This window comes from Corylus avellana, chromosome ca4 (assembly GCF_901000735.1).
Source record: "Corylus avellana chromosome ca4, CavTom2PMs-1.0".
Classification (NCBI taxonomy): Eukaryota; Viridiplantae; Streptophyta; class Magnoliopsida; order Fagales; family Betulaceae; genus Corylus; species Corylus avellana.
This window is the reverse complement of record NC_081544.1, coordinates 24590410-24611883: the sequence shown is the minus strand read 5'-3', so window position 1 is coordinate 24611883 and position 21474 is coordinate 24590410. Positions and strand designations below refer to the sequence as shown.

The following is a 21474-nucleotide window of genomic DNA, read 5'->3' as shown; positions in this document are numbered from 1 at the left end:
TCCATATAAAAAATGGAGCAAATTGATTAAAACGAACTCATAATAAATAATGAGTTTTTGTTCGATTTCGTGTAATATCAAATTACTTTCATCAAGGCACGCCTAAAATATGTTCTCTTATTATAAATAAAAAAATAAATAAAAAAAATAAAAAGTTCTTTATCTTGTCGGTGAAATCAATGGTCATATCATATGAGATACTGAAATTTTTTGTTATCATAAAAACCCAAAGGGACACCCGCTTGGCTCCATCAGATCTCTAATTTCTAAATTTCAACCCATAAATAAAAGCCAAGCAAACCATCGACTGCACTCTGCAGGTTTCCAGTATCCTCCTCTGGGCTCTGAGTTTCAACAAGATGCGGCCTGGTAAGCCATCTCTCTCGCTCTCTCTATCTAGCTCTCTCTTGATTATAGTGACAAAAACAAGTTTTCCCACAAACTGTCTTCAGATGGTAGCCATGGCAAAGTCTTTTTCGCACACATCCTTGATGCCTCCTTCTTCGGATTCGTTGCAGCCGCCGCCACGCGGTATTACCGCCACAGGTGTAAGCCGCTCACCGATCAAAACATCATTCCACGGATAGAAAGGACAGAATCTGGTCGTGTTGGCAAGCTCGAAAGATTCTCCCACTATGTTGGTAACTTTTTTCCATCCTTGATCTACTCAAAACCCACACACACACAAAAGCCATGAAGAAATTCTATGAAAAGTCATATGATGAAGATGAAGAAGTTTTTTTCTTTTTTTATATAAATAAAATAAATAAAGGATTAATTATATATATATTTTGTTTATGGTGCAGCAAGGCAAATGGGATTTCGAGATGCAAACGAGTGTCCCCAGCTATGCAAGTTAGCTTACGATTATTTGAGAAAAGTCAAAGGGTGTGAAGATAGAATCTATGAATATTTTGCTAATGAAGCAGAAGCAAATTCTCTCTACGTTAAGTTGATTGAAGAGTTTGATAAATGCATCCTCAGTTATTTTGCTTTTCATTGGGGTCAAGCTTCTCACTTGATTAATCAGGTATGTGTGTGTATATATATATTACTTCCAACTTCCAAATTAAGCAAGGTGTCAACTCTAAACCAAACCTTTCAAAACGAAGGTTCAAACGGGAAAAGAAAAACGAACATTGAAATGGGTACTTTTCTTTTCCATGTTTGAAAATTTAGGGAAAAATTAAATTTAGTCCTTACTATTTGATTTGATTTTAATTTAATTCTTTAATTTTCAACTTTTGCAATTAAATACTTTTGGTTTTCCTCTAATTGTAAATAGTTCATTCCCTTATCTTACTGTTTAATTAATTACGATGCGCCAAATCTTGTCAATCAATTAATGCCATGTGGTTTTCGCTTGACACATCATGTGCTAATTGTAGGTGCCACATGACACAATTGGTCGGTCGGCCACCACTTTTTTTTTTTTAATTTTTTTTTTTTGGGTATATTTATATCTTAAAGTAAGAGTGCCACGTGGTGTGAACGGTTGACACATTATGTGTCAAACGAGAGTCGTATAAAATTAATTGAGACGTGCCATACCCTTAAGTTCACTTAAGGACATACCCATTTGAAACAAGATAAAAATGGAAAGACTTAATTGTCAAAATTAAAAATTTATAGACTAAATTGAAATTGCATAGAAATCTAGGGACTAAATTTGATTTTCCCTAAAATTGATTAATCTCCCCCTTCTAATTATTTATTCATCCACATAATTTGGTAGGTAATGTTTCGCAATTTTCCTTTGACTGGCAGGTTTTGAGTGTTGAATCTCAGCAGAAAACAAAGCTCAAAGACTTCTTGTTGGCAGCTACCAGGTGACTCTGATTCTTTATTGTTTGCATTTCTTATAGTTAATCTGCATATATATCTCCTGTACATACCTGAGATAGTTATTGTATTGTGAACATAGCAATCACTTCCGCCCCTTTATAATTTCAAATAATTATAATTCAAAGCCAATACTACAGACAAAAGGTACTTTGCATAAAAAGTAAGCACAAAATATATATTATATTTATAGTGAACAGATAAGGATAGGATAGAAATATCTAATAAGTGCTATTGGCTTGACAAAAATATCGCAAATGGGCTTGTTTGGTAAAGGGGTTGGAGTTGGCTTAGACCCTGTTCATCACCATTTCTAAAAAAAATAACATCAAAACATTTTAGCTTTTTCACTTTTTATATCACATCATTCACTTTTTATTATTATTCAAATAAAAAAATCACCACAAAACAAAACTTTTTCACTTTTTCTTACCACTTTTTCACTTTTTTATACAAAATATTTTTACTTTTTTTTCACATCAATCTACATCAACTACAGTGTCTAGGCCAACCCATTTACCAAACACCACCTTCAAGTGTTGTAAAAGGGAAGTTGGAGTTCGTTAATGCAGTAGCAAGAAGTTTTTGGCATGGACAATTTTGAAGATTGCACACATTAATTCATGAGCCTAAATTAAAGTTCATTTTTAGTTTAATTTCAATTAGTTGACCGATCTGATAGGAACCGGAGATTTGAGTTGCTGCAGAAGGATTTGAAGGTGACAAGGGTGTTTTGTACATTGATGGAAGAGATGAAAGCAATCGGCAGCAGTACAACAAAGGGTGATGAATCACACTGTACGGAGGTCATGGTGCCGGTTGCCCACAATGACAGGAGTCCGGTGCTGCTGCTCATGGGTGGTGGCATGGGAGCTGGCAAGAGCACCGTCTTAAAAGACATTCTCAAAGAGTAAAAGCCTTTTCATCACTAGTACTTATTAGTTTAATTGTCTTCCAAGTTAAAATGATCGAAGGTGGTTGGTCGTAGAATAGAATAGTGCATATGTTTATTGATGTCAGGCTGGATGTGCATTTGGCAGACCATTCTGGTCGGGAGCAGCGGCAAATGCCGTGGTAGTGGAGGCTGATGCTTTCAAAGAGACCGATGTTCTCTACAGAGCCCTTAGTTCTAGAGGCCATCACCATGACATGCTTCAGACTGCTGAACTGGTACTTACACTAATTCTCTCTTTCAACTTAGACCATCTCACAAGTTGATAATTACTGTAGCTTTTTTTGTTTTTGTTTTTAACCATTCATTCATTCAATTTATTGATGATAAAATGTTTTAATTAAGAAGTAACTTCATTTTAAACTCATGAATTATCATACGATTTGATAAGTTCTTCAAACTTTAAAACCTTTCAATTTGAACCCTTAAACTTTCAATTGTAGTCAATTTGAACCTTTTCATCAGATTGTAAACATTAAAATTGAGACAATGACATTTATACCCTTGATTTTTTATTTATCTATTTTTTTTTTTATAAAATTTCAAATTTACATTTAATTATAAATTAGGGAAAAATACACTTTACCCCCTAAAGTTTGGGGCGATTTCGACCACTAATGTTTCAATTTTTGCAGTGCACTCCCCAAACTTACAAATTTTTTTCAATTCGACCAATTTCATCCAAAAATTTTCATATTGCCCATAATTTATTTTTTATAAAAAAATTTTTAAAAAAATAAATTCGGGGTGGCTCTTTGGCCATCTGGCTATTTTTGCAACCCCCAATTTTTATTTTTTTTTAATAAAAAATAAAAAAGTAAAAAAATTAGGGGCAATATAGGAATTTTTGGATGAAATTGGTCGAATTAAAAAAAATTTGCAAGTTTAGGGGGGTGCATTGCAAAAATTGAAACATTGGTGGTCGAATTAAAAATCGCCCCAAACTTTGTTTGGGGGGAAAGTGTAATTTTCCCTATAAATTAATAATAAAAAAAAATCATGAATATTTTGGTCTTTTTAGGTATTTCCATTAAAAGTTAATGGATGGATTCAAATTAACTGCAATTGAAAGTTCAGGGGTTTAAATTGAGAGGTTCTGAAGTTTATAAAACTTATCAAATCGCGTGATAATTTAAGGATTTAAAAGTGAAGATATCCCATTTTTTAACAATATCCTTAATTAACACACTAAGGGACATCCTCAATATGGACCACTTTATTCATAAAAGAGATCGAGTGCATTATTTATTAACTTATCAGCTGTTTTGTTCGTCTCCTGTCTAACATGATACAACCCCACTATTGTAATGACAGTAACACAGTACGGGCATCGTCAATTAATTGACCACAACGACATCAATTTTTGTCATGCTTTCTTAATGTCTGCACCACATGTAACGAAGTGGGACCTGATTTTTGGCTCATATTAGTTAAATATATACACGATATGATGGTTTTGCCTCATCATCTGCTGAGATGTTCTTACAATGATGAAAAATAGTATTGAATTGTATGGTTTATTATTAGGTGCACCAGTCTTCGACTGATGCTGCATCATCAGTACTAGTGACGGCACTTAACGAAGGGCGGGATGTGATAATGGATGGGACTCTATCATGGGAGCCCTTTGTTGAGCAGACAATTGCTATGGCACGTAATGTTCACAAATGTCGTTACCGGATGGGGGTAGGCTACAAGGTTGCCGACGATGGCACCATTACTGAAAATTACTGGGAGCAGGTGAAAGAAGATGAAGAAGAAGAGCAACCAGAAGAAAATGGAGAAGCTCCCAAGAGAAAACCTTACAGAATAGAGCTGGTCGGGGTGGTTTGTGATGCTTATCTAGCTGTTGTCAGAGGCATCAGGTATACCATTACTGTCAAATTGTATATGACGATATCCTCTAAGATCTCAATGATACTGATATTTTTTTTGTGCAGGCGAGCTATAATAATGGGAAGGGCAGTGAGGGTGAATTCACAGTTGAAATCCCACAAGAGATTTGCCGGTGCATTTCGAGGATATTGCCAACTTGTTGATAATGCCAGGCTCTATTGTACCGATGCTGTGGGAGGACCACCTGCGGTAAAAACCAAAAGCTTTTACTTCTCCTTTTTGTCTTTTCAGTCGACCTGAATTACTGCACAAACATCACTTCAAAAAAAAAGGGGTATTGCAAAAACATGTGAAAATTTCGAACAAAAACATAAGCATGTGAAAATTAGGCTTGTTCAGAAAAAAGGGAATGTGAAGAAGATAGGCATGGGGAGAGTCTAACGGCCAACTGTGTAGAATTGGCATGCATCTCCTGATCAATGGGCCATTGGGCCTTGAAGTTTATCAAGATCAACGAAAATCTTGGTGTTTATCCTATGCATCCTATCAAGCTTAAGTTGATATGATGAGTTAAATATATAGTTAATAATACAAGTATATATATTAATCTGACATGATTAGCATATAAATGTGCAGTTGGTGGGATGGAAAGACGGAGACAACAAACTGCTGGAGGATCCAGAGGGAATCAAATGTTTGACAAGAGTAAGCAGTTTGAACGATGAAGCCGAATCCATATACGACCTTTACAACCACTCAACTCAGGTGACGGAGCTCAGTTCCATTTGGAAAGACATCATTTTGTCACCGGCGAGGGCAACTCTTCAACTGGAGCTGAGGACTTGTGTGCAAAGAATTGAAAATCTAAAAAATATTTGACTCCATTTGTACGTAATATTGAGTTTGCCAATCTTCACCTTAATTTTTGTTGGAAGAAGGTACCCTCACCTCATAGAATGAAGCACTTTCTCTGTAATAGAACTAACTGACTGGGATGTCAAATGATAGTCCAAGAGTTGTGCAATGTTTTTTCTTTCTTTCTTTTTCACATTGAAAAGTATATAAAAAAAATTTAATAGTTAATATACTAAAAGTAAATTTAATAGTAAAAAAAACTTCACCTGGCTAGCTTGCCACAACCTTTTGCCAACAAAAAATAATTTATTTCGACAAAAGGTTGTGCAAGATCCTTTGTGTCCTATATGCGAAATTGAAGCTGAAACAGTGTACCATATTTTATGGGAGTGTCCTTGGGCAATGTATGTGTGGGGGCCCGAGTACTACAAGCTTTCAAAAATGCTCCTTTAGTGCACTAGATTTCCCACGTGTAGCGGAACAGATACTAAAAAAGTGTGGCAAGGAGGAATTTTTTGAAGCTTGTGGGAATTGCATGGAGAATATGGTTCCGTAGAAATGCAGTGATCCATGATGGGAGTTTTACCCACTGGATGTTATTGTGCGGGAAATGATGAAGTTGGTTGAGAAGTATCAACAGGTCCATATTATCGTGACCCTAACTAGCCATGAAGAGGAGGAAGCACGTAGTATAAAATGGAATGCACCTCCAGTCGGTTGGTATAAAGCAAACTGAGATGCCGCATTTGATAAACATACTGGACGAGTGGGTGCTGGAGTGATGGTGCGAGATTCCTAGGGAAAGGTGATGGCGGCTCACGGTGTCTTGCCCAATTTGGTACATTGGAACCAACTGCCAGTGAGGCCTTAGCGTCCTATCATGCAGCTAAACTATGTCAAGAACTACCTATGCAAGCCATCTATTTTAAACATACTGGACGACTGGGTGCTAGTGCGAGATTCCTAGGGAAAGGTGACGGCGGCTCACGATGTCTTGCCCAATTTGGTACATTGGAACCAACTGCCGGTGAGGCCTTAGCATCCTATCATGCAGCTAAACTATGTCAAGAACTACCTATGCAAGCCATCTATTTGGAGGGAGATGCACTCCAAGTTGTGAAGGCATGAACTCGAATGAGAAGATTTGAAGTCTGTGGTAGATACGCGGATGATCCTGCAACTGGAAGTGCTGTCATGTGAATCAAGCTGGTAATAACACAACTCATAGACTAGCAAGAGTGGCAATCCAACAAGTCACCGATAATATTTTGAGGGAAAAAATTCCTAAGTGTATCCGTAATATAATTTTGATGAACCAAATTGCTCTATCTTTTGATTGATTAATACAAGTTACAACTTTATTCTAAAAAAAAAAAAAAAAAAAAAAGAATGCAAGATTCGAACTAGTGACTTCTATTTCATAAGGCATGGTCTCTAGTCAATTGAGTTACCCATTGAGAACAATATATCATCTATTGTAAGATAAAAGAAACAACGTTGGTTTTTTTATTTTTTATTTTTTAACCGAAATGTAACTCTTTTATTGTCTTTGCCATTAGATCCTTTGTTATCTTTTTTTTTGTCAGTGCTAGATCTTTACAAATTTTATTTTTTGAAGGAGTTAATATTTTTTAAAAGATAAATGTTACGTACACTTATTCTCACATTCTCAAATGCATATTTAGATCCAATAGTAATTCACATCGAGATTAGATGATTCAATAGTAATTCATCCAAACTTTAATTGCACTTTTCTAGTGTCATATAAAAAAGTGTACATTTGAGAGTGCGTAACATTTTTCTTCTTAAAAATAGATTCTTGAAATAATATAAGTAAAACAATTAGAGGTTTTGTTTGTTGATGTGTTCCGGGGACATTTTTGTTTATTGGTTTAAAAAATGGGTTAAATACTCCAAACCTCCCATAGGGTTTTTCAACTTTTTTTTTTTTTTTTTTTTTTTCATGGAGTTTCATTTTTATCACAGGAGGTCCATGTGGTTTTGATAATAGACCAAATTATTATTAAGATTCTTAATAATTTATGACTAACACATGTTAACACGCCAGTGCACTTAAATTTTTTAAAATTTTAAAATGAGATCGGGTGGTTTCACATGGCCACCCCCATCAGCCGGATGGGGTGGTCAAACTACCCCACCGGTGGTTGGGGGGTGGTTTCAGCCACCCCTTAGGCTCGAGCCACCCCCAAGGCTCCATGGGGGTGGCTAAGCCACCCCCAGTGGGTACTGGGGGTGATTTCGGCCACCCCCATCCGGCCAGATGGGGGTGCCCAGGCCACCCCCAATCTTTTTTTTTTTTTTTTTTTAGAAAATACATTTTTTTTAAAATTTTTTTTTAAAAAATTAAGTAAGTGCCACGTGTCAACATGTGATTGGTTCACGTGGAATTTCGTTAAGTCAACTAGAGGACTAACTTGGTCTATTATCAAAACCACAGGGACCTCCTGTGATAAAAATAAAACCTCAGGGAGAAAGAAATAATGTTGAGAAACCTCGGGATTTGGAGTATTTAATCCTTAAAAAAGTTCTAAAAATTATTTTTATATTTTTAGTAGTATTTTGTATTTGGATTTTTGTTTAAATAAAATTTTAACAAACGGAGGGAGAGATTCTGACTTACGACAAGCAAATTTAAAAACTAAAAGAGCATTTTAACAAATATTTTTTGCTAGAAGGGGCATGCAGCGTCCCTCAAGCTAAGTCAGGAGACTCAAGACCGGACTGAAAATCAATTAAAGAAACTTAGAGGTCCTGATATGCAAACATTTTGTCACAGTCCATCTAGGGCTACATTCACACACTACCCAATATATATAAACATCTCCGTCTCCGAAACGCTTTCACTTCCTCAAAACCCTAGCGGCCACAGATCAAACCCAAGCTTCGGTCCAACTAGGGTTTTTCAGAGTCCAAGCTACAACCATGGTAAGCCCCAAATTCCACTCTTTCCAATCCACACTGGCTTCTTTCTCCCTGTTCTGTGACTCTCACCTTCATTGTCTGTGTGTGTTTCGTGTCAGGCTGACGTTGAAACCGATGTGGCGGCGGCAGGAGTGCCGAAGAAGAGAACATTCAAGAAGTTTAGTTTCAGAGGGGTCGATTTGGACGCCCTCCTCGACATGTCCACAGACGAGCTCGTCAAGCTCTTCAGCGCCCGTGCGCGCAGAAGGTAGAGATTGTGGCGTTTGATAAGAATCTGAAAGTATGATACTTGGTTTTTGTGTTGCGGGTGGAAAATGAGTCTGATTTGTTCCTGTTGATTGTGGTGGTATAGGTTTCAGAGGGGGCTGAAGCGGAAGCCCATGGCCCTGATCAAGAAGCTTCGCAAAGCGGTAACTTTTCTTAACCATTTTGTTTTGTATTTCTTATGGATATTATGTTGAATGTGGTGCTTTTTGTTATTGGATATTAAAGTTTTGGACTCTGTATTTTTATGTCTTTCTTGTTCTCTTTTGGTTGTGGATATGTTTTTTGTAATGGGTTTTCTGCGTATTTGCCAAATGTTGCTTGTTGTTTGGCTACTTTTTAAATTTTTTTTTTGTATCGTACAGTTTAATAGGATTACTACGTCCGTGGCGTGCTATTTTTGATTGATTTTGTATTCATTCTAAAATTTAGTTACTGCGTGGTATAATTGTATTTATGCTCTTAGTTGATTGATTTGGTGTGGAGTGGTGAGAGACTTGTGCTTTATTACCCTTTTGCTCTCTTAATCAGCTTTGTATGTTGTTGCAGGAAATTGTATGTATAGGATTATTAGGTGTAAAATAACTGCGGTTTGTCTAATTTTTTTTATTGCTTAAGCTAAAGTTTATTTCTTATGGAAGATGAAGGCATGGTTTTTTTTTTCTTCGGAAATCATTGCAGGCATTTGTACTTGTTGAATAGAGGTCAACATTTTGTATGGGTTCTTTGGAGGACTTTTGTATTTGTTATGAGATTGTATAGTGTAACCATGGAATGAGGTTTTCGAGTTTACTTTCATATACTTATCACTAGAGCTGAAGATGATCTCAGAATAGTAACTCTCAGAAAGTGATACTACATTGTTTCCTATTGGAGGTTATTGGTCCTGTCTAGGATATGTATAGGTAAAACAAGTTACTGAGGTTGAATATATGAAGTTACAGCATTAATCTTAGAATAGTAACTCTCAGAAAGTGATACTACATTGTTTCCTATTGGAGGTTATTGGTCCTGTCTAAGATATGTATAGGTAAAGCTAGTGTCTGAGGTTGAATATATGAATTTACAGCATTATCGGGGTTGCTTAGGTTGATAATCTATAATTGTTGCTCATGAGATATGCTATCATTCGTATTGGCTTGGTTTTAGGTTTGATGGTATGCATAAAAATGTTTGTGGGACACAATTGCTGTACAATGTGATTGTAATGTCCATCAAGTTCTTAGAGAAGGAAAAAAAAAGAGCTGGAGGCTTGGTGAGATGGATTCCATCACCGGAAGCCAATCTTAGCTAAAAATGGGTTATTTAATATGGCTCGCTGCTGTTAAAGTTCCAATCACTCAGATTGACTGGTCGTGTAAGTTGGACAAGTTTCAAACGTAAATTGTGATATGTAATGGATTGGTAGAAATGTTGTGGTGAGTGTATTGATCACTTCTACTTCGTTGCATAGTTGCTAATGACCTTTGGTTTTTTCTTTTTAAGATTTCATGATAAGTGGGCGATGCCTCTTTAGGTTGTTGATGTTTATTTTTGTTGGCAAGGGTTATTTAGATGGCATAAAAAATGAAGTCCACCTTGTCTTATGTGGACAGTTTGGAAAGAGGGAAATAATCGCCCGTTCAACAATGTTGAGTTATTTGTCAACATGTTTCCTAGTAATTATTAATTGGGATACAATATAAAATCGTCAACATGTTTGCTAGTAATTATTAATTGGGATACAATATAAAATCTCATATTATCATGGGCAGTAATGACTGGGCTTAGGATCCTCTCAATTTCAGTGTCTTGTTTAGATTTCATGCTAATGGTGTATATGTTGCCACATGGTAAAATTGTTGCCAAGACATTGAAATTTTTTTAAATGACATGGTACTTTGTATACCATTTAGACGCAGCAAAAGACCAAGTAATGTCGTATCAATTGAAATGGAGGAGATCAGGACTGGTCCTTTATTCACTGGTGTAAAATGCAATACTTGATTTTAAATTTTAGAATTTTATGAGAAATGAAACCATTTTCTTTCCTTGTTACTAAATTTTCAAAAAGGATTCTGCTTAGCTTTACATTTTCTGTATCAATTTCGTTTATCTGTAATTCACAGTTCACTTAAATAGCATGTTGGTTTTTTTTGTCCTTTTCTTCTATTGGCAATGGCTTATCTATTTGTTTAGCTCAGACTCAAATTTTAAATTGACTATGGTTGAGAAATGTTTATCTTGCTGAGTGAAATGTGTTGGTGGAATCTCTACACACGATAGAACTAATTTGCTGTCGTTATTTCTTTCTTATGTAATGTTCCTTTTTTTTGGGTTGCTAAAATGTTCTTTGCTTGGAATTTGATTTGGTATTATGATAAGTTAGTGCAATTTTGATGGAGCGTGTTGCTACTTTTTGTGAAATATTGATTCCTTTAACTTCATTGCATACTCAAGTATTGAATTTTTCATGATGTTTTGGATCAGAAAAGGGAAGCCCCAGCTGGTGAGAAGCCAGAACCAGTCCGAACCCACCTTCGGAACATGATCATAGTTCCCGAAATGATTGGAAGCGTTATCGGCGTCTACAATGGCAAGACCTTCAATCAGGTTGAAATCAAGCCTGAAATGATTGGGCATTATCTTGCAGAATTCTCAATCTCCTACAAACCTGTCAAGCATGGTAGACCTGGTATTGGTGCCACCCACTCGTCAAGGTTCATTCCTCTCAAGTGAAATCGTTACCGGAAACCTATATGTTTAGTCTTTTTTTTTCTGAGAAGCTTTATGTTGATCAAATTTTTGTTTGTTTCTCCGGCTATGTTTTAATGTTTCTATGCTGATGAACCCTTTAATTAGATGAAAGAACTTCAGCTTATACTCTTCTGCAAAGCTGGTGCCTTTGGTGTTGTGAGGATTGTTTTTTTTTAGTTTCTATATTTGACTTTTAAAGCTTTTTTCATGTGCTTGCAATTGTCCATCTATTTCTTTTTGCTTTAAATGGTACGAATATTTCATGTAAGTTTTTCAACAGTAATTCATATATATACTAAAACTATGCCGTTTTAGTCAAAAAAATTATTTTTTGAAAGTTGGCTCAGTTTCGAAAAAGTTTACATAGTTGAACATCTATATTCCGACCATTTTTTATGTCTTTTTGAGATTCAAGAGAAGAAAATTGTGAAATTTGAGCTGCCTACCGTCGAAAGTTGACCCGATCAGGTTGGAATTGGGTCAATCGGGTGAATTTTGGGTTCCCAGGGATTTCGTACACCCCTAGAAATCTCCTGTCAAGTGACCAATTAGAAGTATGCTTTGTTAAAATTAAAACGAGGTCAAGCTTCTGTTATGGACCACTAAATTGTATTCGGTTAATGGAATTTACAGGATGTAACCAAGATATGTTTTTTTTAATTTGAGGTTAATCAAGTTTTTTAATTCAATAAAACCAACATACATTGATCTTATCTTTCTTATGTGGCGATTGACGTGATTAATGAAAGTCTACCTAACGTGAAAACAACACCGATTAATCATTCATAGTAATCGTTGGTTGATGGCAATATCCTCTCTCTAGTCTCCAGCCACGTATACCTCTGTGGGCTTGTGGAACCATCATCCTCTCAAATCTTCCATTATTATCAGAACTATTCGGCTGTCACTTCATCCGGTATTCGCAGGAAGCATCATCTGAAGAGCATTGCTCGTTTGACAAATTTGTTTAGAAGGCGTTTTTTCTTTTTGGTTGAAAAAAACGTTCTGATTTGACATTGGATTTGTTTGTTTATGCTTTTGTTTTGTTTTGTTTTGTTTGCTAAAAAACAAAAAACCCTCCCCAAAAAAAGCATCCAAGAGGCGCAGTTACCGCGATCAGATGTGTTTTAGCCTTTTTAGGTGATGGAATGGGCTTTTATGGGTCCAATTGACAAGTTCCTCTCATTAGTAAACCCAGCTAAATTATTTTATTCTCACTGAGGCTCATCTTATAATAAGTAATAACCCATATATTATAATATTAGTAATGCAACAGTAATTTCCTCGTGCTCAATTAGAGAGAGAGAGAGAGTGATGGGTAAATTCAAATTCCTAGTCAATTCAAATTCATAAAAATCAAGATGCATGGTTAAGTTCTCGAACCAATTGACCGTAAAACCTTTAAAACACGTGCTAATATTTGCTTACCAAGTTATATTAAAATATAAAATAAATACATCCGACGTACAGTTAAAAGTGTTTGCTTTCAGGAAGCAAAGCGCTGGAAGGTCTTGGGCGCCCCCATTTTGTCTAACTTTTCCAACCTTCCTCGAAATGGCGAAGCAATTTCCTCTCAGCTTCATAAAGTGATTTTTGTATCGCCTTTTCCACTTCAGCAACCTCAATCTTTCAAAACATAGAAAGAGACAATTAGTTTCAATATAATATTATTAGATAAACCCCATGTGCATATTCCTACTCTCAATTTAATTTTGTTTTTTTTCTCTAAATCATTTAAATTGGGTTGAAAGAAATTCTTTCAATTACTGATTAATAAATATCAACTTAATAGATTGGGATGAAAGGAAGAGAAAGATACCTGGGTTTCAATCTGCAATTCAGCAGAGAACTCATGAGCAGAGAAATTTGATCGGATGGTTGTGGTTTTGAGTCCCAAGGCCTTCAAGCACTTAAGAACTTCCACCATAGAATCAATCCCAGATGCAGGATTAGCCACCCTTACTCTAATCTTTGCTCCCCCTTCCGTCGCCGCCGCCAAATTTGCTTCAACCTCTAATTTTCGCCTCTGCAACTCTTCCCTTCGCCTTTGCATCTCTTCAATTTTCTTCGCCGCCGTTTGAATTATCGAATTCTTATCATTCTGCACGCACAGAAGCTAGTAAGAACTATACTAAGAATCATAACAAAAACAACAGCAAAAAAACAGAGACGCCCCATGTTTTTTACAGAACTCACGCACCTTGGTGCCGAAAGGCAGCATGGAATGCAAGGCCATGTAACTCTGCTTCTGCTTCTCCCTCCTCACCCGCTCGTTCATCATGTGCCGAAAACACCGCTCTTTCTCGGGCTCCTCTGTTGTTTCAATTCTCGGATGCCAGCTCCTCCTCAAGAAATCAATCATTCTCTTGTTCACGTTCACACCACCGGAACTCCCCGACCCGAATTCGATTCTGGGTTTTTCTGCGTACGCCGCAAAAGCGCTTTCGCTCACCGGGGGAGCCACATAAACGTCGTGCCAGAAGAAATCGCCCTGCAAATCATGTGGGAAAAACATATCCATCATTCTTCTCTTTGATCTCTTCGGCTCCTGTTTCTCCCGGGAATTTCAAATTTCGGTTCTTGCAGGCAGTTGAACTTAACGGTCCTCTTGAACTGGGACTTGTATATATGGGGGTCTCGTTGAATCACATTTAACACGTGGTCAACCTTTCCGAGTACAAGGTTTTAGTTTCTAGTCTCTCTCTCAGGCTTGACCTTCCTAAGAAAGATCTGTCTGTCAAATTGGACTCCGTTGTAAAATACAAAAGGAAACAATAAATTTTGTCCGTTAGATTTGACGTCAACGCCTCCAGTTCCACACTTGCACGCCCTCAACGTATGGATCATCATCCACTTGGCGGGCCCTACTCCTACATAAGTTTTTCTTTTTTTGTTTTTTCCTTTGAAAATAACAATGACTTACAAGAGAGGGTGACCCTCCCTCTCACGCAGATTCATCATTGGAAATTGACCTTTTCTATTTCGGAGGACAAAAATTCGTTCAATTCAGTTTATAATAAGATTGTGTTGTGTTTTTGAGTATTTGAATTTGAAAAAAAAAATTGAAATAATAGCATAATCCGTTAAATCTTAGAAGGGATTATCAATCATTATTTATAATGGTAGTTCCTATTTTAATTGAATCAATATGTTTTCCTCCTGAGCATGATGATGCTTAACCCATCAGGGGTGAAAGTTTCTAGATTATCTGATAACTGGTTCTAGCAGGTGAGATTAGTTATCCATAGAAATTTGATTATTAGTGAGAATTGTTGTACAGTATGTGTTTGTAAAGTTCTCATGCGTTTGTATAGTATGAGTTTGATTAATGGGGTGAAAGTTTCTAGGTTATCTGGTAACTGGTTCTAGCAGGTGAGATTAGTTACCTATAGGAATTTGATTATCAGTGAGAATTGTTGTACAGTATGTGTTTGTAAAGTTCTCATGCGTTTGTAGAGTATGAGTTTGATTAATGTCATGGGAACCCAAATAAAGCCATGCAAGATTGACCCACTTCAACCGTGACTCAAGGAGTCCATTCCTTCAACAAAAGAGTGAGCGGTTGATATTATAGGAGCAATTGGGAACCCAAATAAAGCCATGCAAGATTGACCCACTTCTACCGTTACTCAAGGAGTCAATTCCTTCAACAAAAGAGTGAGCGGTTGATATTATAGGAGCAAGTCAAACCTTTCACTCTATTTTTAACTTATTTAGATTACATAGACCACGCCAATTTTATTTTAATTAAAATAATTATATTTTCACACCATAATTGTTTCTTTATTTATTTATTTTTTTCAATACCACCCTCTCCCATATAATGAAAACCACATAATAGGCTTGTTAAATAAACACAAATTTTTTACATTTTGGATTCCGAGTACATCGTTGTCTGCAAACTAGCAAGCCATCTCAATAATGAGCTCTAAGTCATCCCACAAGTGAAGTCAAATTCATTGCCGTATGAGAAATCTGTAGCTAAATAAATCTAACGATGAGAAGAGAGCAAGAGACCAACTTACATGCTGCAAAGGTGACAAAAATCTATCTACACATGGTCTTGCCCAAAAGATTTGTACAGAGTAATCGGCTATATCAAAGATCTTATTGCCATAATACCTTTGACAATCTCCCCGTCTTCTGCCTTGCCGACTGATATTCTTATCCTGTTCATTGGCTCAATCTAGGTAAGCTATTGTCTTCTTCTACATTGGAAGCTTCAATGCCCAATGAATTGGCAACTGCATATTCATGTGGCTCAGGAACCTCAGATTTTGTTTCGGGCTCTAGATTTTGGAAATCACTGCCATCTTCGCCCTCATTTTCACTGTAATACGTCTCTAGATAAGGCTCATCTACTTCCTCCTGTAGAAGGGGAAAGATGGGATAATATAAGATGTTATACTGGCTCTTATATAGCAGAAATTAATGAAATACGAAAATTAACATATACCACGGTGTCTTCATCGTCAGTAGGATAAGCAGAATCTAATCTGTCATAAAATGCTTCATCTCCTTGGTCTTCCACAACCTCCATTTGTTCCTGTCAATGCAAAATATGAACCAAATCAGACTCTGAGCGCAAAAATGATGGCTACATATTTCTCTGCCAACTTAGAAGCTTGGCTTGCACTAGCAAGAACTAGAATATGTAGGGGCTTACAATTTCAGATCTTAGTGTCTCCACTTTGCTTTGCAGAGCTGAAATATGCTTTAGGAGAGCCTGTTTCACAAAATAACGAGAAAGTTCAGCCATTGATATCTGTATATATGTCAAGTAAAAAACATAAAAGACCTTTTGATACATAAAGGGAGTTCGTTATGATGGCAGAGAATATCCTGCATTTACAATCCCAAACTCCCCTCTTTTACGTATTATAATTTCAATATGATGGATGCACATCCATACATATGTAGGCATACAAATATCTATACTGTCTATGATAACGTTCGCCAGCAGGATCAGTTGGCTACCATGCCAGCAATGCCAACAGGCCCAGTTCTTACACAATAATTCAGCCTAAGGAGCCCCAAGATCAAGACTAAAGGGGGGCTGACATGCCCCTTTTCCGGCACAGAACAGAACCCCACCCAGTACTGCTCAGGGCTAGTCACTGGTGAAGATAGATTCTAACAAGATCTCAAATGCATATGAGACGTACTATTTAGCTCTATATCTGAAAAGGCAGGAAATCTGGATAAATAATATGAAAATTCATAGTCGTACCTCCTGCCTTTGTAGCTCAATTGAACGTGCCAAAGCCTTCCTCTTTGTCAAGAGATTCTTTGGCCTCAAAGTTGCTGGCCGTTTATATTCCTTTCCCCGAAATACAATAATAGCATATCCTTTGGAAACTTTGTCTACTGAAACCAACAAACCTCCACTCTCTGCTTCCAGTGCTAATGCAATTCTTTTTACCTGGTCAAAAGATTTGGCCTTCACCATGATCTTAACTAATTCACGGTACTTCCAATGCAAGTGCATGTTCTCCACTGTGCCATCAAATACTTCACGTCTACCTGTGAGAAGAAATCACTTTCCTTAAATATTGCTCTATCAATGCGTACTCTACATGAAAAATCTTTAATAAATTAGGTATATAGAGTGTTACCAAGAAGTAAGAAAGCTTTCATCCGCAAACCTAGTTTGCGAAACATAAACCTCTCCTCATCAGTTATGCTATCTGGGTCAGCTTGCCGCTCTGCTGGTTTTAAAGACAACTCTACTTTATATAGGGCTTGTTCAGCTTTCATTAACTTCCTTTCAGCCTGACAGACAATCCTAAGAGTTTTAATGAAGGAGATTGTGGAAAGAGATCATTTGACCGTTAAAAATAAAAGAAAATGTTGCAAAGCTTGGGCATCAATAACACATTTCATAAATGATAAGGGAATTGCATATTAAAGAAAGAACTCGAGTCCTTCTCCCTAAAGAAAAAAGGAAAGAAAGAAATAACTCAAGTGACTTTTTTTGCGATATGTAAATTCATAGCAACTTACGAACTGAAAAACACAGCATTTTTATAACAAGATATTTCTGATATTAAAGCCATTGAGTCTGAGTTTTAAGGAACTCACAAAAGCAAGCCTCTTTTCAAGCTTCCTGACAAGGTTGGCTCGCCTATTCATTTCTGCTTCCCTCATCATTTTTCCCTTATGACGATCATCCAGTGTCTTACCCCACCTAGCATCTGCATCCAAAGTTTCCCCAAGTGTACCAGCAGTTCCAGATTGCCCAGTTATATCAACTCTTGGTATGATCAAGGCCGAAGCTCTCAACCGTGCTTGCTCCTCTTCATCTTGCAGTGACTTTGCCAATCTCTCCCTTTCTAGTAAAGCTTCAGTGACATCTGGTGACAAAAAATTCTTTCCTCTATAGAAGACTAAGAAGTCCTTGTTTCTTGAGAGCAGCATGCCCCCTGTCAATTTCTGCAACCAATGATCAAGATATAATTACCAGTAGTTCAATGCATATAATCTGATAAATTTACCAGTACCTCTCTACAAGATCAAGCCATGAGTGCTTTTGACATTAGATGGAAATAGTTAGTTAATGTTCTCAATCTGACTGGTTTCATATCTCATATTAGTATATGAAATATGAGTCCAGAACGCTTAGACACAGCACATGCAATTTCTGGAGTTTGTAAATAAAGATGAGAGAAAAATAACATAAGTGAGCAAAGAGGTGCATATTAACAAAGAATTACTCCCTGAAGTAAGAAACGTTGACCAGGTATGTTTTATTACCTTGATCTCTTCAGCCATCCTCTCACTAGTAGTCAGCTGCACGCCACGTTTAAGTGCAATCTTTGCGATTGAACTTCTTTCCCACAATTTAGCCATGGCCACAGCTAGACCTTGGAGCTGCCTGTTTCTACCTGGAGACAGAATATTTTGTACACAATCACAAGAACATTTCAAGTTCATGCAAAAAAAGCATGAAAAGAGGCAAACCTAATGCAAAATGTGGGGGAAGAACCCTGGCAAGCCTTCGTAAATCTGTTGCCTCCTTTACTCCAAGCTTTGATCTCACTCCATAAGGAAGTATTCTGAATGGAGGTTGGTAACCAGGAACAACTGCTGTGAGCATATCTGCATCTACTGGCAATGGATCACATCCGGGCCAATCAGTGTACCTAGGACCCAGACCATCTAAAAGTTTGTCTACTTCATCTTCATACTTCACTTCTGGCAATGATTCTGTGTCTTTCTTCTCCTCAGCAGAAGATGTTGTTTTTGATTGGGGTGCACGCACATTATTGTCAGAACCATATTCAGCAGGATTTTTTATAGTTCTTTCAGTAGGTGGTGGTAAGGAATTAGAAGAATTTTCATTTTTCTTATATATTCGTTTGTTCAATTGCACCTTAGGAACCTCATAACTTACCCCTCTATACAGAGAAATAGAAGTACCAGACCTCCAAATCACCAGCCCACCAGTCTTTCTCTGAAGGCAAAAAAGAATGTAGTTCCAATAAATGAAGGAAAAAAAATACTTAATGAAATCTACAAATGACAAAAAATCTTGCAAAAAAAATAATGCTCAGGTTGTGAAGAGGACCGTTAGATGGCCTTCACCTAAGAATCCTAAGCGTTCAGTCACAGTGGAAAGATTGCATTATCCATTGAACCATGACAGCAGGAAACCCATTCACCATTTAAGACTCCCTCTGAAGATTCAAGACCAGTATTTAGAACTCTTTGAATCACTCTACTATGTCTTGATTATATTTTGAAAATATTTTGTATGACATAATCACATCAAATAATTGTAAGCCACAAAGTAGCTGAGTGAACTAATCGTACAAAAAGGGAAGATCTAAATATTTGAATTACAGAGTGTATGAATACGGTTCTTAAATTAATATGTGACTACTCTAACACAATTAGATCTTTTAAAAAATCAGGTACCCTTCGATCAATATTTATGATGGACTTCGAAGCAGGCTGTGGTGTAAAACCCTCCCAAAAAAATCTCATTTGAAATCGTCATGCCCTATCTTATATGGCCGTCAGTCACTGGACGGCTACTTTGGGTTGAAAAAAAAAAATCCTTAAAGTGTCTCTTTTAACCAAAACAGACCTTCATGTCTGGTATATCATCTTCTCAACCACTGTACAGTCCACTAGCATACAATATATGCACTTTTATTTTTTGTATTTAAGATGCTTCAGGTCTGGCCAGAATGGTTCGTGAGGCATATAGTTTTTGACAGACTATGAAGAACAAGGCAGGGAAGGTGATGCAGCGTAGGATTGTGGTGAACAAGAAAAACAGCAAGTAGAAGGGATAAATATTTCTAAGATTGTGAGACTATCACAAGAATCAAAGAAATCTTCTTAAAAACTATAGATTCTATCTATGGTTTAAGGAAAAACACAAAGAAACTCAACTCTGAGTAATTCTTATTAAACAAATTCAATAATAATCATAAACTGAATTATTAAAGGCTATAAGCATATATTTATAGCCCAAGACTTCTAGCCCTAAAATAACAATGAAATAAAGTTAATTTAGAAGTCTACGAACGACTAACAAAGAAACCTAATAAAAGACTAAAAGATAAGATAAGATAAGCCTTGAATTCCAATCTACATCAGAAGGCCTTGAAATCTGCTCCTCTTTCCTATTCGGCAGCCCATATGCAAGACTAGGAGCCAAAACATATCAAAGGGTGACAATGCCTCTCTCTAGTAGGAACTGTTTAAAAACATTTTGTTGCACTAGTTTAAAAGAATCCAAAGGGATTTGCATATTGAACTTGATTGGAGATCTAAGTTCTTTGCTCTATCCTTCTTAAGAATTGAAGTGTAGCTCCTATTCCATCCTCTTAACTTACTGATATTTCTTGTTCTCCTTTCCTTTTCCCCAAAAAATTTATAAAAATAACAACATTTTAAGAAAATCAAAAAGAGAAAACAAAATTGCTAGAACATAAACATATAAGAAAAAAGTAAGAAGCAAACCTCCAATATCTCATGCATCCTTTTCATATTAAGAGCAGCTGCACCTTCGATTTTCAGCCTCAAAATCTCCTCCGTCTTCCACCTCTCGTGAATCATGTCAACGACTGCTTGAGTAACGCCGGCACCCCCAATTTTTGTCTTGTGCTTCTTCTGGAATGTCAAATTCCTCAGCCTCCTCAACTCTGAATCCGGTAGAGTCAATTCAGCCATTGAAGTCCTACTCTTTCTCCTCACTGAACCCCCATCATCCGCCTTCTCTTCCTTCGGCTTCTCCCATGGGAACCTCACCTCTCCACCTCCAAACGCATTTTCTACCCCCAATGGTGATTCCGCCGAAAACCCACCTCGCGAATTAGGCAACAGTCCTTCCTCAACATAAAATATGTCCTCCACAGACCCTTTTTCAATAGCTATCTCCTGCCTTTTCTCTTTACCCTCATCACCACCGTCAATGTACCCAAATTTCTTCAACTTCTTCACAATCTTCTCCATTGTACTACTACCAGTATTACCATCATTATTCGCAGAGCCCGAGTTCAACATACTACGGTAATTCAACACGGCTTGAGGTGGTTTCGGGTGGTTTTGTCGGTGGGTTTCGTTCCATTTATCTACCCAACTATTACTACTACTACTTTTACGATTACTGGTACTACTGCACACATTCTTGTGCGAACTATACCGAGAAATGGGTTGGTTCGTGCTCAAAAAATTTGATTTCCTAAGTGGGTCTTGCTCAGGGATTGAAGCAGACGTGACAGAAGCTTGGTTTGCATAGAAATTGTACTTTTTGGAAGTAATGGAGGAATACCTGAAGAACCGGATGGGCGTGGCATGGAACTTGGAGAAGGAGGTTTGAAATGAATCAAAAAACGTTGTCGTTGGGTGAAATTGACGAGTTGGTACAAGAGCCATAGCAGTACCTCCTCAGAACTATATCATCAATTAACTGATCGACCTGTGAGCCTTCTGAGATTTTTTGTGAGATTTTGGAGGTTCAATCTCTGTCTGCTTCTTGATTGTAATCTATGGCGGGGGAGTAATATCTAAAGTCCGTTTGGATGCGTGGCTAT

The 21474-nt window shown here is 37.0% G+C and overlaps 4 protein-coding genes across 4 annotated transcripts; 2 read left to right on the top strand and 2 right to left on the bottom strand.

The window, feature by feature from the left end:
• Positions 1 to 209: 209 nt before the first annotated feature.
• LOC132179264 (calmodulin calcium-dependent NAD kinase) lies at positions 210 to 5678 on the top strand. The gene is made up of 9 exons (XM_059591955.1): positions 210 to 369; positions 453 to 641; positions 807 to 1030; positions 1768 to 1829; positions 2525 to 2752; positions 2883 to 3012; positions 4322 to 4659; positions 4735 to 4879; positions 5267 to 5678. The coding sequence occupies exons 1-9, from the start codon at positions 360 to 362 to the stop codon at positions 5507 to 5509; spliced, it is 1569 nt and encodes a 522-aa protein (XP_059447938.1). The 5' UTR covers positions 210 to 359; the 3' UTR covers positions 5510 to 5678.
• Positions 5679 to 8320: 2642 nt separating this feature from the next.
• On the top strand, positions 8321 to 11583 carry LOC132177105 (small ribosomal subunit protein uS19x). Its single transcript, XM_059589324.1, has 4 exons — positions 8321 to 8431; positions 8527 to 8675; positions 8781 to 8838; positions 11162 to 11583. Exons 1-4 carry the CDS (start codon positions 8429 to 8431, stop codon positions 11408 to 11410), a joined length of 459 nt encoding a protein of 152 aa, XP_059445307.1. The 5' UTR covers positions 8321 to 8428; the 3' UTR covers positions 11411 to 11583.
• A 1262-nt stretch (positions 11584 to 12845) lies between these two features.
• On the bottom strand, positions 12846 to 14005 carry LOC132179648 (transcription factor bHLH92). Its single transcript, XM_059592405.1, has 3 exons — positions 13629 to 14005; positions 13248 to 13529; positions 12846 to 13054 (listed from the first exon to the last, which is right to left on the bottom strand). The coding sequence occupies exons 1-3, from the start codon at positions 13950 to 13952 to the stop codon at positions 12959 to 12961; spliced, it is 702 nt and encodes a 233-aa protein (XP_059448388.1). The 5' UTR covers positions 13953 to 14005; the 3' UTR covers positions 12846 to 12958.
• A 1244-nt stretch (positions 14006 to 15249) lies between these two features.
• On the bottom strand, positions 15250 to 21405 carry LOC132177104 (CRM-domain containing factor CFM3A, chloroplastic/mitochondrial). The gene is made up of 9 exons (XM_059589323.1): positions 20402 to 21405; positions 18389 to 18881; positions 18182 to 18312; positions 17510 to 17860; positions 17044 to 17200; positions 16659 to 16951; positions 16095 to 16154; positions 15885 to 15974; positions 15250 to 15796 (listed from the first exon to the last, which is right to left on the bottom strand). The coding sequence occupies exons 1-9, from the start codon at positions 21314 to 21316 to the stop codon at positions 15602 to 15604; spliced, it is 2685 nt and encodes an 894-aa protein (XP_059445306.1). The 5' UTR covers positions 21317 to 21405; the 3' UTR covers positions 15250 to 15601.
• Between the last annotated feature and the right edge of the window lie 69 nt (positions 21406 to 21474).